The sequence below is a fragment of the Danio rerio genome, chromosome 23 (genome assembly GCF_049306965.1).
Source record: "Danio rerio strain Tuebingen ecotype United States chromosome 23, GRCz12tu, whole genome shotgun sequence".
Taxonomy (NCBI): Eukaryota; Metazoa; Chordata; class Actinopteri; order Cypriniformes; family Danionidae; genus Danio; species Danio rerio.
In genome coordinates, this window is record NC_133198.1 from 34415975 (window position 1) to 34431116 (window position 15142).

Here is a 15142-nt window from a genome sequence, read left to right on the forward strand (position 1 = left end):
GATATATTCATTATATTCTCAGAGTACCTATCTTATAAAGTTGATGTTTTCTTAAGATAAGATATTTTTACTGAAAATAAGACAAACACACACATTTTCCACACTGCATATAACCGAATATCGTCTTCTCTATAGAGACATCAAAATCCCCTGTCAGCCTCAGCCTTCTCTGCAGGGGTGCGCATGTACAGAGGCTTTCTCAGTCTTTGAGTGTGTGTGCGTGTGTATGTGTGAGTGTGTGAGCACATTGATCTAAATAAAGAGTTTGTGGCTCTGATGACGTTAGCTCAAGGGCAGTACAAAGATTGAGGGCTCAGAGCTTTCACCAAGTTCCCAAGCGGGATTATAGGAGGCATTCTGAATTCAGCATGCGTGTGTGTGTGTGTTTGTGTGTCTTACCTGACCCAGTGTAAGTGTCCAGCCCAGAGTCTCCTGCTGAACTCACGGCTTCACTGCTGTTCAGAGGCTCAGACTTAACTTTAAAAAGAGAGACCAAAAAAACATATAAGGCATCCTGTCAGCTGCTCTCAAACCTCTCTAAACTGAATAAAAACTAAAAACTAAAAAAAAAAAAAATAATAAAAACTTTGAAAGTAGTGTGAAAAAATGAAAGAAGAATAAAAGCACTGCACCCAAACTCTCACACACGTGCTGTCATATAAGACACTCCACAAACACATGCAGTATACCATCATTCTTCATACTTGGGGCAGTGGGCGGGGAACTGCAGCCCAGCAGCCAATCAGCCGTGTTTAGAATTGTCATGTTCTCTCCTGGGGGGCGGAGTCAAATGTATAGTGGACTGTATTATCCAGTTAGTTGTAAATATTAGGAATTTAGCACTTACAGTTACCTTTAAACTATTTAGACATGTAATTAGATTGCAATTATCTGAAATATTAAACAGAAAAAATATATACAACACAATACACAAAATATGTTGCAATAAGTTAGCATTAATCTTAATAAATTATTCATTCATTCATTCATTCATCCATTCATTCATTTTCTTTAAGTTTATTCCCTTTGTTCATCAGCGGTCGCCACAGTGGAATGAACAGACAACTCATCCAGCATATGTTTTACATAGCGGATGCCTTTCCAGCTACAATTCAGTACTGAGAAACACCCATACACACATTCACACGCACATATACATTACAGCAAATTTAGTTTATTTAATTCACCTATCCTGCATGTCTTTGGACTGTGGGGGAAACCAGAGCATCCTGAGGAAACCAATGCAAACATGAGGAGGACATGCAAACTCCGCACAGAAATGCCAACTGACCCAATCAGTGACCTTCTTGCTGTGAGGCTGACCACTGAGCCACCGTGTCGCCCATTATTAAATCACATTAATGAAATTTATAAATCATTAATATAAATAATACAGTCCTTTATTTTTATATCTATAACTGGTAACAATTTAGTTTAGGTCCCAATTCATGCTATTAACTTCTGGTTTATTATCTGCCTAGATAGCTAAAAAAGCTAGTAGCATTTGGTTAATGATTTGTTGATACCGTGAATTGTGACCCGAACTAAAGTGTTACCCTATTGGTTTATTTTAATATAGTAATTTTAATTTAAAACACACTTTTCAAGCATAGCCATAAAACATTTCTGTATTTCAAATGATAAAGAAATAGTGTCAAAAATAAAGACAAACAGTTTGTATTTTTGGTTGTCATGTATTAGTGCATAAATATTATCAATAGTTAATCGATATTTACTGTGATGAAACCACACCTGCTTAATCCTTTCTTAACTTCCATAGGAACTGAATTCTGAAAAAAAAAATTACTGGCTAATTTGTTTAAGAATAATTTTCAGAAAGTTATAGTTTTTTTTATGAAGAGTCGAAACATTTTAATAATAAGTATGATTAATATTTATTACAAAGAGATTATAATCATTATTTAAGAGTGAAAGGTTGAATCTGAACCATTGAACAATCAAAACACAGAATTCCTTCATTACACTACCTGACAAAATTCTTGCTGTCGATCTCAGTTGTAAGAGCAACAAATAATAACTTGACTTCAAGTTGATCATTTGGAAAAGTTGAAGGTCGATTTTTCTGATGAAATATCTATTGAACTGCGTCCCAATCACCACAAATACAGCAGAAGACCTATTGTATCCCGCATGGACCCAAGATTCTCACAGAAATCAGTCAAGCTTGGTGAAGGAAAAATCATGGTTCGGGGTTACATTCAGTATGGGGGCGTGCAAGAGATCTGCAGAGAGGATGACAACATCAACAGCCTGAGGTGCCATTACATTACAATCCACAGGAGAGGGCAAATTCTTTAGCAGGATAGCGCCCCTTCTCATAGTTCAGCCTCCACATCAAAGTTCCTGAAAGCAAAGAAGGTCAAGGTGCTCCAGAATTGGCCAGCCCAGTCTCCAGACAAAAACATTGTTGAGCATGTCTGGGGTAAGATGAAGGAGGAGGCCTTGAAGATGAATCCAAAGAATTTTGATGAACTCTGGGAGTCCTTACACTTTCTTTGCCATTCCAGATGACTTTATTAATGAGTTATTTGAGTCATTGCAGAGATGCACTGATGGAGTCGTCCAAGCTTGGGAGTCATACACAATGTTAACTCTTTTTCCACTGCACCATGACTTTATATTCTACACTGTACATTATTTCAGTTAAGTGACAAGACTTTTGTCTAAGCAAAGTCAGACCTTACTGTCCTAATTAAATAATCAAAAAATCAAGGCATGATCATATTGTATTTTGGTAAAATAAGCGTAATCTAGAGGCCTTTGCTTTTCATATAAGCCACTTCTGATACCAAATGATCAACTAGAAGTCAAGTTATTATTTGTTGTTCCTAGAATAGGTGACAAGGTAGTGTATAGTCTCAAAACCATTTGCCAACAGATCTATACCTCCTGGTGCCCTTAAAATAAGAAATATGTTCATACAAATAATAGAAGTTTTCCAAAACCATGTTTTAACATGCTGAGTTTATGACAGTTCTGTCAAAGGCACATTTGCAAAAAAAAACAAAAAAAACATCTCAATTCCAAAAAATGGAATTAACGTGTGTTTGTGCGGGAGAGAGCGAAAGTCCTCTAAAGTAAGATGAATGAGGCTTCACTGGCAGTGGGATTCATGTCAGGATGTGTGTGTGTGTGTGTGTGTGTCGTGGTGTGTCTGTGTGTGTGGGTGGTTGTGTGGGCGGTTTGCATGTTTGTGTGTGTGTGTGTGGAGGGATTCAGTCTAGGCTGTGAGCTGATGAGGTAGACAGAGGAGAATGTTGAATATGTCGTTGTTTTGGCAGAAGCACAATCCCTGTGCGTGTGTGTGTGTGTATAAATGTGTGTATGTATGTGTGTGTGTCAAGCTGTTAAAATCATTAGCTGAGCTCTAATCTAAATGATTTACTGAGTTCTGCTCTTTTTAGTCTCTCGCTCTTATGCTATTGTTTTATTCCGGCTACATGTCAAAAACAGATGAGCTCACACACACACACACACACACACACACACACACACACACACACACACACACACACACACACACACACACACACACACACACACACACTCTCGTTCTCTCTCTCCAGGGTCTCCAAACTTTACTACCTCTCTTGTGCGTCTCTTAGTCATAGCCATACATCAAACACTCGCTTGCCAGGGTGTTGAGAGTCTATTTAGCCTTGTGTATGTTTGCCTAACGTTCTCTCTTAAAACGTTTGTTCAGCGTTTTCCTCAAGGAGAGAAAAGCGAGCGAGCGTGTGTTGACATCAGAGAGAAAATGAGAGTTTAAACGCAGGAAATAGTTTTCTGTGCACCAGGCTCTTGCTGAAACACGCTGGGAAACCTTTCAGCACAAATGAACTTTTTTACATGCAGGCACTTTTCAGGCCTGTCCGCAGCGATTGACCATTTGAGCCCAGATCATCTTGACCCTAATCCACCAAACCGGCTCTGAACAGCACCAAAACCACAATGAACATGAAACACTTTTGTTCTTGCAGTCCAGGCATCACACACCAGGACTGACCCCTGCTTTCAATTATTGTAAAAACTGCAATATAATGAAAACAGAGTGAATGGAAACACAGCTGATTTCCTGAAAGAGCCTGTTTATCAGCTAATATTTCACTCACTCACTCATGTCTTACTCATGTCTGACTCATTTCTTTCTTTCTTTCTTTCTTTCTTTCTTTCTTTCTTTCTTTCTTTCTTTCTTTCTTTCTTTCTTTCTTTCTTTCTTTCTTTCTTTCTTTCGTTATTTGTCTTACCTCCGGTTCCATTGGTCGTGATGTTGTTGCTGAGGATGTTTTTGTCCAGTTTGGAAGTGCCGTCACTGCCACTGTTAACAGAGTGCTGGACATCTGTAAGTTCCTGCATCTCCAAAGCCCTGCAACATAAAAAGTAGGCACAGTTAAAGTCAGAATTATTAGTCCCGCTGTTTATTTTTTTCCTCAATTTCTGTTTAACGGAGACAAGATTTTCTCAACACATTTCTAAACATAATAGTTTTAATAACTCATTTCTCATAACTGATTTATTTTATCTTTGCCATGATGACAGTAAATAATATTTGACTAGAGGTTTTTTAAGACACTTCTATACAGCTTAAAGTGACATTTAAAGGCTTAACTAGGTTAATTAGGTTAACTAGGCAGGATGATAGGATAATTAGACAAGTAGTTGTATAACGAAGGTTTGTTCTGTAGACTAACAAAAAAAAAAAATAGCTTAAAGAGGCTAATAATGTTGACCTTAAAATGTTTCTAAAACAATTAAAAACTGCTTTTTTTCTAGCCGAAATGAAACAAATAGGACTTTCTAAAGAAAAAAAATATTATTGGACATACTGTGAAATTTTCCTTAATCTGTTAAACATCATTTGGGAATTATTTAAAAAAAGAAAAAAATTCAAATGGGGCGAATAATTCTGATTTCAACTGTCAATTGGAAGTACATATTTTTCGAAAGAAACAGTAAGACTGTCACTATAGACCAAAATACAGTAAAACTATAATGCTGTGAAATGTAAAATTATGGTTTAAAACTAGTGTTTTATGATTTAACATGTTTTAAAATTAGTGCTGTCAAATTATTACATTTTTTATTTAATTAATCACATGATGATAATCACATATCAAACCACACAAAATTACAAATGAACCAAAACCACCATTTTGATTACTTTGTTTACAACAAAAATTAACAATTAATTAATTTACTTATTCATTAATTCTAGTAAATGCTATTTTTCTAAAGGTGTGTGTTGCATTGCAAATATTTAGTGTGTTGAAAATACGTCATTCCGTGAACAAAAAAAGGCAATGCAAACCTTTAAAAATCTGTTGTCTGCTGAAATAAATGAAAGCGTTCAAGACTGCAGATATGCCTATTTGGTCAGGCTTACATTTGTTACTGAATGAATCAACCACTCCTTACACTCAAATTAGTGTCAGCTAAAGCGGTTTACAGGAAGACTTTTTTTTTTTTGCCTGATTCAATCCAATTACTAATAAGTTATTTTATTGTGTGTAAACATTAAGTTATTCGTCAAATAGATTTGTTCAAATAACAAACTAATTTAGTAACAAATGTAAGACTGTCCACATATTCACATCTGCAGGCTTGGCCACTTCAGAGTGTGTGAACAACAGGAAGTGCCCGAATCTGTCCCAGGTCTTATAAAGTGCAGTGTCCTTAATATACATTAAATCCACACTAAGTTAAACATATACCATTATTAATCATGTTCAGGAACTCGTGACAGTGGAAACATTCCACTGTAAATTAAATTAAATGGACATTACACATAATGAGGTAGTAAAATAAAGTGCTGTACATTTTATTTACAGTTATGTGGAGGTGTTATTGCTATTATTGGCATTGGGAAAACTGAATAAAACTGGCAAAACTGTGATTAATATACAACACAATACTGCGGTGTTTTATATACACACTCAGAAATAAAGGTACAAAATCTGTCACCTTTTCAAAAGGGTACACTTTTGTACCGTACAGATGAAAATAAGTACTTTTAAGGGAAAATTATTGTACCTTTAAGGTTTACTTTTGTACCTTTAAGAACCTGTTAGGAACAAAAATATACATTTTGAAGAGGTACCGCCCCAGTTACAGATTTTGTCCTTTTACTTCTGAAAGTGTATTAAACTTTTGTAAATAGTAACTTTCACATTTGCACCTGGGGTAATTGCTCTCTGCTTATATGATAGAGCTCATTTCAATATAGTAATATGAAAAAACAACTCATCCAGTTAATTATTCTACAATATCTATATAATTTTAAGGGCATTAAACTTAATTCCTTCAGTCTACAGTATTAAATGTCATTCAGAAGTCAGTCTAATCTGCTGATGTCTTTACTGTCACTTTTGATTAATTTAATTTCGCTTGGCTAAATTTAAAAATATCTTAGTGACCCTAAAATGACCGCAACACACACCAAGCAGAAAATGTGAGCAAAAACTTGCTTAGGCATTATAAGAATGATAATATGACCCTCGCTCAAATGTCAAACCATCTGCCAAAGAAACCATCTGTCCTGACTTGTGCATCTTCTAAAAGGATTTACCTCTGAAAACTGGAAAGCAATTTATCTAGGTCATGTTTATCGGCAATCTAACTTTTTTTCTTTCAGAAATCCATGTAGCGACACATATATTGATTACTTTTTTTAACATTAAGCCACCCGCATGAAAATTAATAGGTTATTACATGTGCAGCGTAACTACCTGCATTCTTTAATAATGGTATGAATTAAAAAATAAACATTTTTGGCATTTCGTGTATAATGTTTATATGGTATAATGTTATAGTAAGAAATTAATATACAACGCTCAGCATAAATGAGTACACCTTCTTTTGAACATGTATATTATTATTTTATTATTATATATTTCTCAGAAAATATACCAATATAATTTTGGCGCACTTAAACAAAACAGTTTTATTAAACAGTTTTCAACATTAAAATAAGATTTTGGTCACCTAACATCTTTCGGTATAGAAAGAAAATACATTTAAATTTGAGTTATTGCAAAAACAAATTACAAAATTTCAACTAAATTTGATATTTTCTGTTTCTTGTGGTTTTTGTATTTTGATTAATATTTTACTATAACATATTAATTGGATATACTAATTTTTGCATTTGTTTTCCAATACTGGGTTGCAGCTGGACATCTTTTGCGGTTTGCGGTTCATTCTGCTGTGGCAAACTCTGAAATAGAGACTAAGCCTAAGGAAAATGAATCAATGAACGAACTTTTGGACTGTGATCTTAAGTCTTTTTGTGTTAGATTGGATCTAGTTTTGGTTTCAGTACTGACTAATCTAACGTATATACACAAATATATTGTAAATCATAAAGAAAATATGAATAAAAAAAGATGTGAGGGGTGTACTTATTTATGCTGAGCACTCTATGTTCTTTCAGTGCAATGTACAATAAAGAAAAATAGTTTTTTTTTCCCCCAACATGACTTTAGGTTGTATCCGCTTGTTAAGTTGTGACGTAAGAAATAGTGTTTCCAGGTACACGCCACTACTCATTTGAATTGAGAGAAAATATTTGTTTATGACCATTCTTATTTTAGTCCAATCACACATTAACTATGTGAATTTTATATGAAATCATGGTGTACACAACAGTCTCTGGACTTTCTGCATCACAGTCAACAATATAGAACAATTTATAAAAAAATGAATCATTTTCTGGTCATCGGATATTATGAATGGCGATATATATTGCGATCGGGATTTTCAAAAGCATTACAGCTCTTTAAAAACATTTATTATTAACATTTGTTGAGTCTTCCTATACAATCAAATATGTTTCAGTAGTTCAGTACTTTCTCCTTGTGTCATTTCACTGTTATTAAACACAGTTTGATAGAGCGCTTGGAACTGGAAGCTAAGTTTCATTAAGTGATTCAAACCATTGATAACACTTAAGTTTAGGTCACAATTCACAGTATTAACTAACCATTAACCTACACAGCCAGCTTAATAAACTACTAATAAGCTGTTTGGTAATAGTAAGGTAGAAGTTGGCCATTTTAATTTAGAAGTTTTGGGCAGGATTAGGGATGCAGGATAAGATTATACTTTATAACTACTAATGAACAGGTAATATCATGATAATAAGCAGGTAATAAGAGAGTATAAGACCTAGTTTAGGAATTGTGACCTAAACTAAAGTTTTACCAAACAATTTTTAAACAATTCAGTTTAAAATCAGTTAGCATTTGCTAACATTGTATATCACTACTAGTTAACATGGCATTACAATGGCAAAAACATGTATTACATTATTAAACAAAATAAAAAATCTCAATATAAAAACATTCAGCTAAAAATGAACAGTTGTATTTTATTTATTTATTTTACTAACATTAATAAATATTGACAAATGATTATTTATTATTATTAATGCATTAACTAAATTTTTGTGCCACTTTTTTGACAAAACACTATTGTTTACATAGAAATATTTCATATATCCACCCATCCAATGCCATGCATAATTATTCTATAATAAAAATGTAATAATTCCACAATGGAAAATTTAGTAGACACATTAATCCAAAAGACAGTGGTCCAAAACAATATAACAGCAATCAGAGATAGAAACAGAGCTGCTCCTATTTCTATGATTATGGCCTAAACATCTGCACGAAATTTCTGAAGGCTTCCCAAAGTACACACACACAGTAAGACAGTCATGTTTTATCCAGGTGAAGCCGTCTGCTTTACACCCACACTCACACACAATGACTTTAACATCCCTCTCTCTTCATCTCCCCCTCTGTCTTTATGTGTACAAAACCACTGGCTCTCATAGTCCTCTGTCACTGGCACTCATAAATAACACCTAAATGGATTTCAGGGGAGTGTATGAGTGTGTGAATGTGTGTTACTGATGTTACCTGTTGTCTACTGGGTCTGGAGCATGAGAATCAGTGGTGGATTTCTTCACCTGCAGAAAGAAAGAAAAAGAGGATTCACTGTATAAAGACAACATTGAGTTCTTCTCATGCTGAAGAGATTTCTCTGCCTAAATGTGACGAGATCTGACTAAATGCGATGACATTACAGTTTATGATTTTTGAAGCTACTGCTGCCATTTGAGCATGATTACTTGCAGATGCTATAAACTGACTGAGGTGAGTATCTCTATAAGAGAAATATCAGTAATGTAGTAGCATTGTGTATCTCAGTGATTTATTAGAAGTGGGACAAAATGTCAAACATTAAACATTTACTGAGATCACTTTACTTGTTCGTAAAATTGTTATGATGTGACATCATGACTATAAATAAGATTTTATGCATGCTTATGACAACTGTCACTCAGGGGCTCTATTTTAACGATCTAGGCGAAAAGTCTAAAGCGAAGGGAGAAAAAGTATTAAAGGCGTGTCCGAATCCACTTTTGCTATTTTAAGGATAGAAAAATGCGCTCTGCGCCCTGGTGCATGGTCTAACAGGGTTGAGCTTATTCTCTTAATGAGTTATTGGTGTGTTTTGGGAATAAACCAATAAGAGTCCCATCCCCCATTCTCTTTAAGAGTCAGTTGCATCACGCCATAGTGCAGTTGCTATTTACATGGCGGACTTTGTAAATGAAAAAAACTGAAAAAGCTTCACTAACAAGAAAACAGTCAAACAAACCATCTGCAGCACGAGGATAAAGAACGAGCCTCCTCCTCTATTTGGTCTCTTTACTTTCTCTTTCTCTTCACTTTTACTCTTTACTCCTTTTGTGGATAAGGAAATGGTGTTGAACAGACTCCACTGAAGACATCCATTAGCCTAAATATTTAAATTTGTTTGTTAAGTGCAAAAATTTGTTTCAAAACTATTTCTAAACTCCATTCTAAACGAATAAATGAGCAATAATAACAAAGTGTGGTCAAAAAACTGAGTTATATCCACACACGCTATGCCCCATATGGTCTAAAACCTGTCAGGTAGACAAATTTAAGCTTGTTTTTAATAAAACAAATATAAATATGCATATGATAAATAATACTACTACTAATAATAACATTATTCAAAAGCAAGTTGTTGTGAATAAACTGAAAAAAGCCCTCCAAGATAATGAAGGCATGGAGGCAGTGGCTTTTATATTTACGTAGAAAATGATAATTTTTGTAATATTTTAATATTTTAATTATTTTTCATATGTAAAGATATTTGCATAATTGCTTAACATTCTGTGTGTATAAAGCTATGTGTACATGTTTAAAGCGCACAACTAACGTGCTCTGTGCTAGACTTTAGACCTGCTTAGTTGGTCAATTGCACAGTTTATTTTATTTCCTAAAAATAGCAACGCGCCAACAATGCCCCTTAACACACCTTCTTTCTAGACCGGAACACCCATGAGTCCACAAAGCAGTGCAAATGGTTTTACTATTTAAACAATGTGGTGCAAAATGGGAAAATTAGGGTTGCGCTGGTCTAAAAATAGCAATACATCACCATAAACATGTCACCTTATTTCGCCGGGTGTATATAGGGCCCTAAGTCTCAGTTTGCTCATTTATATACTTTTTAAGGTCTTTGTTAACAACTTTGACAGAAGGTTTATGATAAATTTGACAACTTGGCATAAACCAATACATCATAAGCTGTCTTTGTCATGAAAACTTGACATTAACAAGAAACTATAACTTGTCATAAATCTGTCATAAACATGACTTTTATTAGGTCATTATAATTTACACACTGAAAAAAAAATTCAAAGATGATTCCTTGGATTTACTATTAATTTATTTGAGCTGAATTTAATCCAATTTAATTGAACATTACTAAACTTTATTTGTTTAAATTAAACACATAAACTGTTTGCAACAGTTTTGCAGACATCATTTTTTCAGTGCATCTCTTTTATTAATGCAACAATCTAAATCTTTTATTCTCAGTAAAAGTGTCATTACTCATGATAATCATGCTGTCTTGGTAATGTCAAGCTATCAAGACAAAGAGAGGTTATCATTTATTTCTATTTATGTCTAGTTGTCATAAAAGTCATTTCAAACAGTCTCATCTTTGTATTTAACTTATTAACAGTTGTCATAAGCATGCTCATTCATGTTCATGACGTGTGTCAGGACATGATTATAAAGGTTTTATGACAACTTCTGAACACCCTTTCCCATTTCTCTCACTTTTTAAAATACTTCTATACCTTGCCATCACTTATTGTCAACTCCATTAAACATTAAACACAAATTAAGATGTTTTTAAAATTTAAAAATACATTCTCATGTTAGCAGACAATTACATTTTTACAAGTGACCAACAATTATTTAACAAATATAAAGTAGCAAAATAAATTATTATCAAAATATTGATCTGAGAGAAGGTAACAGCTCTGACGGAGTTGACATATCTGACAGTATTGGAAGAAAACTGTATTTTGTAGTATTTTTTATGACCTAATTAATTTAATCTATAAATTACTACATTAAAACATACACAGAGTGACTCCTCATACACCCCTATTTTCAATTTAAAAAATGTTAAGTTCCTTCCATTGAGCATTAATTCAATAAATCAAAAGTGAGTCTTTTATATTGAAAGAAAGAAAGAAAGAAAGAAAGAAAGAAAGAAAGAAAGAAAAAGAAAGACTCTCTCCTACACACACATAAAATACATTCTTTCCCATTCTGGCAGTTTATCTTGGTTCTTACTCCCTGTCACACTCAATATTACTCAGTACTGAGATAATAAAACCATGACTGCAACTTCACTGTTTTAGTTTGTCCTTGTGACCATGCAGCTCAGTCTTTCTTTCCTTCCTTCTTGCTTCCAAGGTCACCAACCAAAATATTGCAATATTCACAGCTTGAAGATATTTAGTCTAAAACACCATCATATGCTCAATCTTAACTTGTTCTAAACCAGTTTGATTTTCATTCTTCTGTAAACACAAAAGAAGAGATTTTGAAGAATGTTGGAAACCTGTAACCATTGATTTTCATAGTATTTATTCAAACTATGTAAGTGAATGGTTACAGGTTTCCAACATTCTTCAAAATATCTTTATAAATAAGCTTTTTCTTATAAAATAAGCTTTTGCTTGCAACAAGTCAAGGGTGAGGAAAATGATGGCAAAATTAGCATTTTTTTTATGAACTACCCCTTAAAATTAATTTGCTGTTTTGCATTTTACATATACATATACTGTAAAAGAAAAAAATGATCAAAGTGTGCCACAAGTCTATAAACTTCTCACAATCAGTTTACATGGTCCGGCCCTCCCAAAACTGCTCACAGTCATCTGGCTCTTAATTGAAAACACACACGCAGACCTGTGTGCACATATGCATGTATGCATGTGTGTGTCAGATGCAGTGTGTGGTTTTGGAGAGAATGTTTTGAGTGTGGAAACAGCAACTCATACATGCACTTCAAAAGTTTGGGCTTGGCAAGAGTTTTAAAAATATTTTTGAAAGTCTCTTATGCTCACCCAGGATAAATTTTTTGATAAACAAAAAAATTCAGTAAAAGCAGTAATATTGTCAAATATTTTTACCAATCAAGAAGATCATTTTAATATGTTGGAAAAGTTTTACAAACTTCCAAAACAGCTTTAAAAATTATATATGTTTAACAAATTTAGTTCAAAGATTGATGATAAAAACTGAAAAATTAGGACATATTAGTAATGATACACAGTTGAAATCAGAATTATTAAACCCCCACTGATTTTTTTCTTTTTTAAATATTTACCAAATGATGTTTAACAGAGCAACGACATTTTCACAGTATGTCTGATAATATTTTTTCTTCTGGAGAAAGTCTTTTTTGTAGACTTCTAATTTGTTTTATTTTGGCTAGAATATAAGCAGTTTTACATTTTTTAAAAATCATTTTAAGGTAAAAATTTTAGCCAGTTTACGCTACAATTTTTTCTGATAGTCTACAGAACAAACCATCATTATACAATAACTTGCTTAATTACCCTAACCTGCCTAGTTAACCTAATAGACCTAGCAGCTTCAAGACTCTGGAACGATCTCCCACTCTCTTTAAGAACAGCTCAAACTTTTGAGTCTTTTCAGAGGTCACTGAAAACACACTTATTTTCTTTAGCTTTTAATCATGTGATATGAGTTTATGTATTTTGGTTTTATGTATATTTTACATGCTTTTTTATTTGATTTTATGTACAGCACTTTGGTAATCCATTGTGATTTGTGAAAGTGCTATAGAAATAAAGTTAGTTGAGTTGAGTAGTTAAGCCTTTAAATGTCACTTCAAGCTGTATAAGTGTCTTAAAAATATCTAGTAAAATATTATTTGCTGTCATCATGACAAAGATAAAATAAATCCGTTATTAGAATTGAGTTATTAAAACTATTATGTTTAGAAATGTGTTGAAAAAAATATTCTCTCTGTTAAACAGAAATTGAGGAAAAAAATAAACAGGGGGCCTAATAACTCAGGGGGTTAATAATTCTGACTTCAATAGATTAAGATACCTGGAATAGAATTCTTTCCCTTAATGGAAAATGAATAAAAGAAGAGCAAGAGATTAATTTATACAGTATGAGATACCTCATAGGTATTACTACACTACAATTCGACTTTTTTGATTGGGATGTTTGGACGATAATAAATGCTGGAAATGTGAACAAGAGATTGGCACATACTTCGTTGCTTTATGGCAGTGTACAAAGATTCAACACTTTTGGGAATCTGTGTTAAGACAACAAGTAGATGCCTGGGATTTACAGTAATATGGTAACACTTCAGTTTAGGTAACAATTAATGCTATTAACTACATCCATAATCCTTTCCTATCCTAAACCCAACTTCTATCTAATTAACTATTAATAAAAAAACTTATTCTTTATTTAGTAAGCTAATAGGCTGTAAAACCCAACAGTCAACTTTATCAAATGAAATGAGTGTAGTTAACTCAAAATTTATTGAAAGGTTATTCTGCTCATATGAAAAGAGTTTTGAACTCAGTGTTGAAAGTAAAGAGTTAATTAAATACCTTATTACTTCAACTTAAATGGAGTAAGTTCATAGTACTCATATAAATTAGTTTTTTTTTTGTTTTTTTTTACTCAAATGGTTTCTAGCAATCGGTTTCCTCAAACTCAACTTGTTGGGTTTTACAGTACTCAGTTGGTTTGAGTTCTCTTCATTTATTGGGTTTTACTGTGCTCAAATTGCTTCGTGTACTCAAATGGATTAAGTTAGGAGTAGTTTTTGAATGGTTTGTTGCAATCGGTTTTCTCAAATAGTTTAAGTTACCCTAGCTTTTTGGATTTTACAGTGCATGGTGTTAGTTAATGGCTTGTTAATACAGTGAATTGTGACCTAAACCAAAGTGTTACCGTTGGTGTAACTACAGCAGCATGTATAATACTGAGGTTTTGGAAACACATTCAATGCCCTACACTTAAATTATGGATGAAATTCATTATTTAGAATGTGTCATATGAAAAAAATGTTAGCCAAAATGAATGATCATAAGGATGTGGATATATGGGAGAATTTCATTTCTTCACTTAAACTATAAACATGTCTACCCTGTTGTGCTCCCTAGTATTATCTTCATGCATTTGTTACTGTTTTCCTAATAATGTTTTAATAAATTACTATTTAACAGTTTATTAATAGATGGTAGGGTAGTAGTTGGGTTTAGGATCGGGCATGTAGAATAAAATCATACTTTCTAACTACTAATGAGCTGATAATATCTTGATAATAGGCAGCTAATAAGCCAGTAGTTAGTTGCTTAAGTTGTGACTTGAACTAAAGTGTTAAATATTTTTGTTTAAATTTGTTACAAATTTTTTAAATTGTGAAGAATTTGTAAGCATTTTGTATCTTTTTATGGTACTGTGTGTTATATATAGAAGAAACCAATAAAAACTTTATTTTCAAAGTGATCATTTTATATGCAAATACATTTTATTCTGACTAAATATCATCAACTGAGTTGGAAGATCTTTCAGAAAACTGTCTGATATGCTCATTTGGAGATAATGAAACATTTATTATTATAATTACCAATGTTGAAAGCAGTTGTGCTGCCTATTTATTTAAAATGAGAACTGAAGAAATAAAAGAAAATTCTTCCTGACCACAACCTTGCTAT

At 33.1% G+C, this 15142-nt stretch overlaps 1 protein-coding gene across 50 annotated transcripts in view; it reads right to left on the reverse strand.

The window, feature by feature from the left end:
- eya4 (EYA transcriptional coactivator and phosphatase 4) overlaps window positions 1-15142 on the reverse strand; it is a 167659-nt gene that overhangs the window by 33865 nt on the left and 118652 nt on the right. For 17 of the 50 annotated variants that reach the window (XR_012398331.1, XM_073938387.1, XM_073938393.1 and 14 more), the window contains 4 exons: window positions 8943-8992; window positions 4269-4387; window positions 705-773; window positions 400-477 (listed from right to left, as the gene is read on the reverse strand). Coding sequence is in view for 47 of the 50 variants with exons in the window: in XM_073938387.1 (XP_073794488.1) it covers window positions 400-477; window positions 705-773; window positions 4269-4387; window positions 8943-8992 (316 nt within the window). In the remaining 3 variants the exon portion in view is untranslated. Of the gene's footprint in view, window positions 1-399; window positions 478-689; window positions 774-4268; window positions 4388-8942; window positions 8993-15142 lie in introns of all 50 variants that reach the window. The other 33 variants (XM_073938403.1, XM_073938411.1, XM_073938412.1 and 30 more) reach the window with 2 other exon arrangements.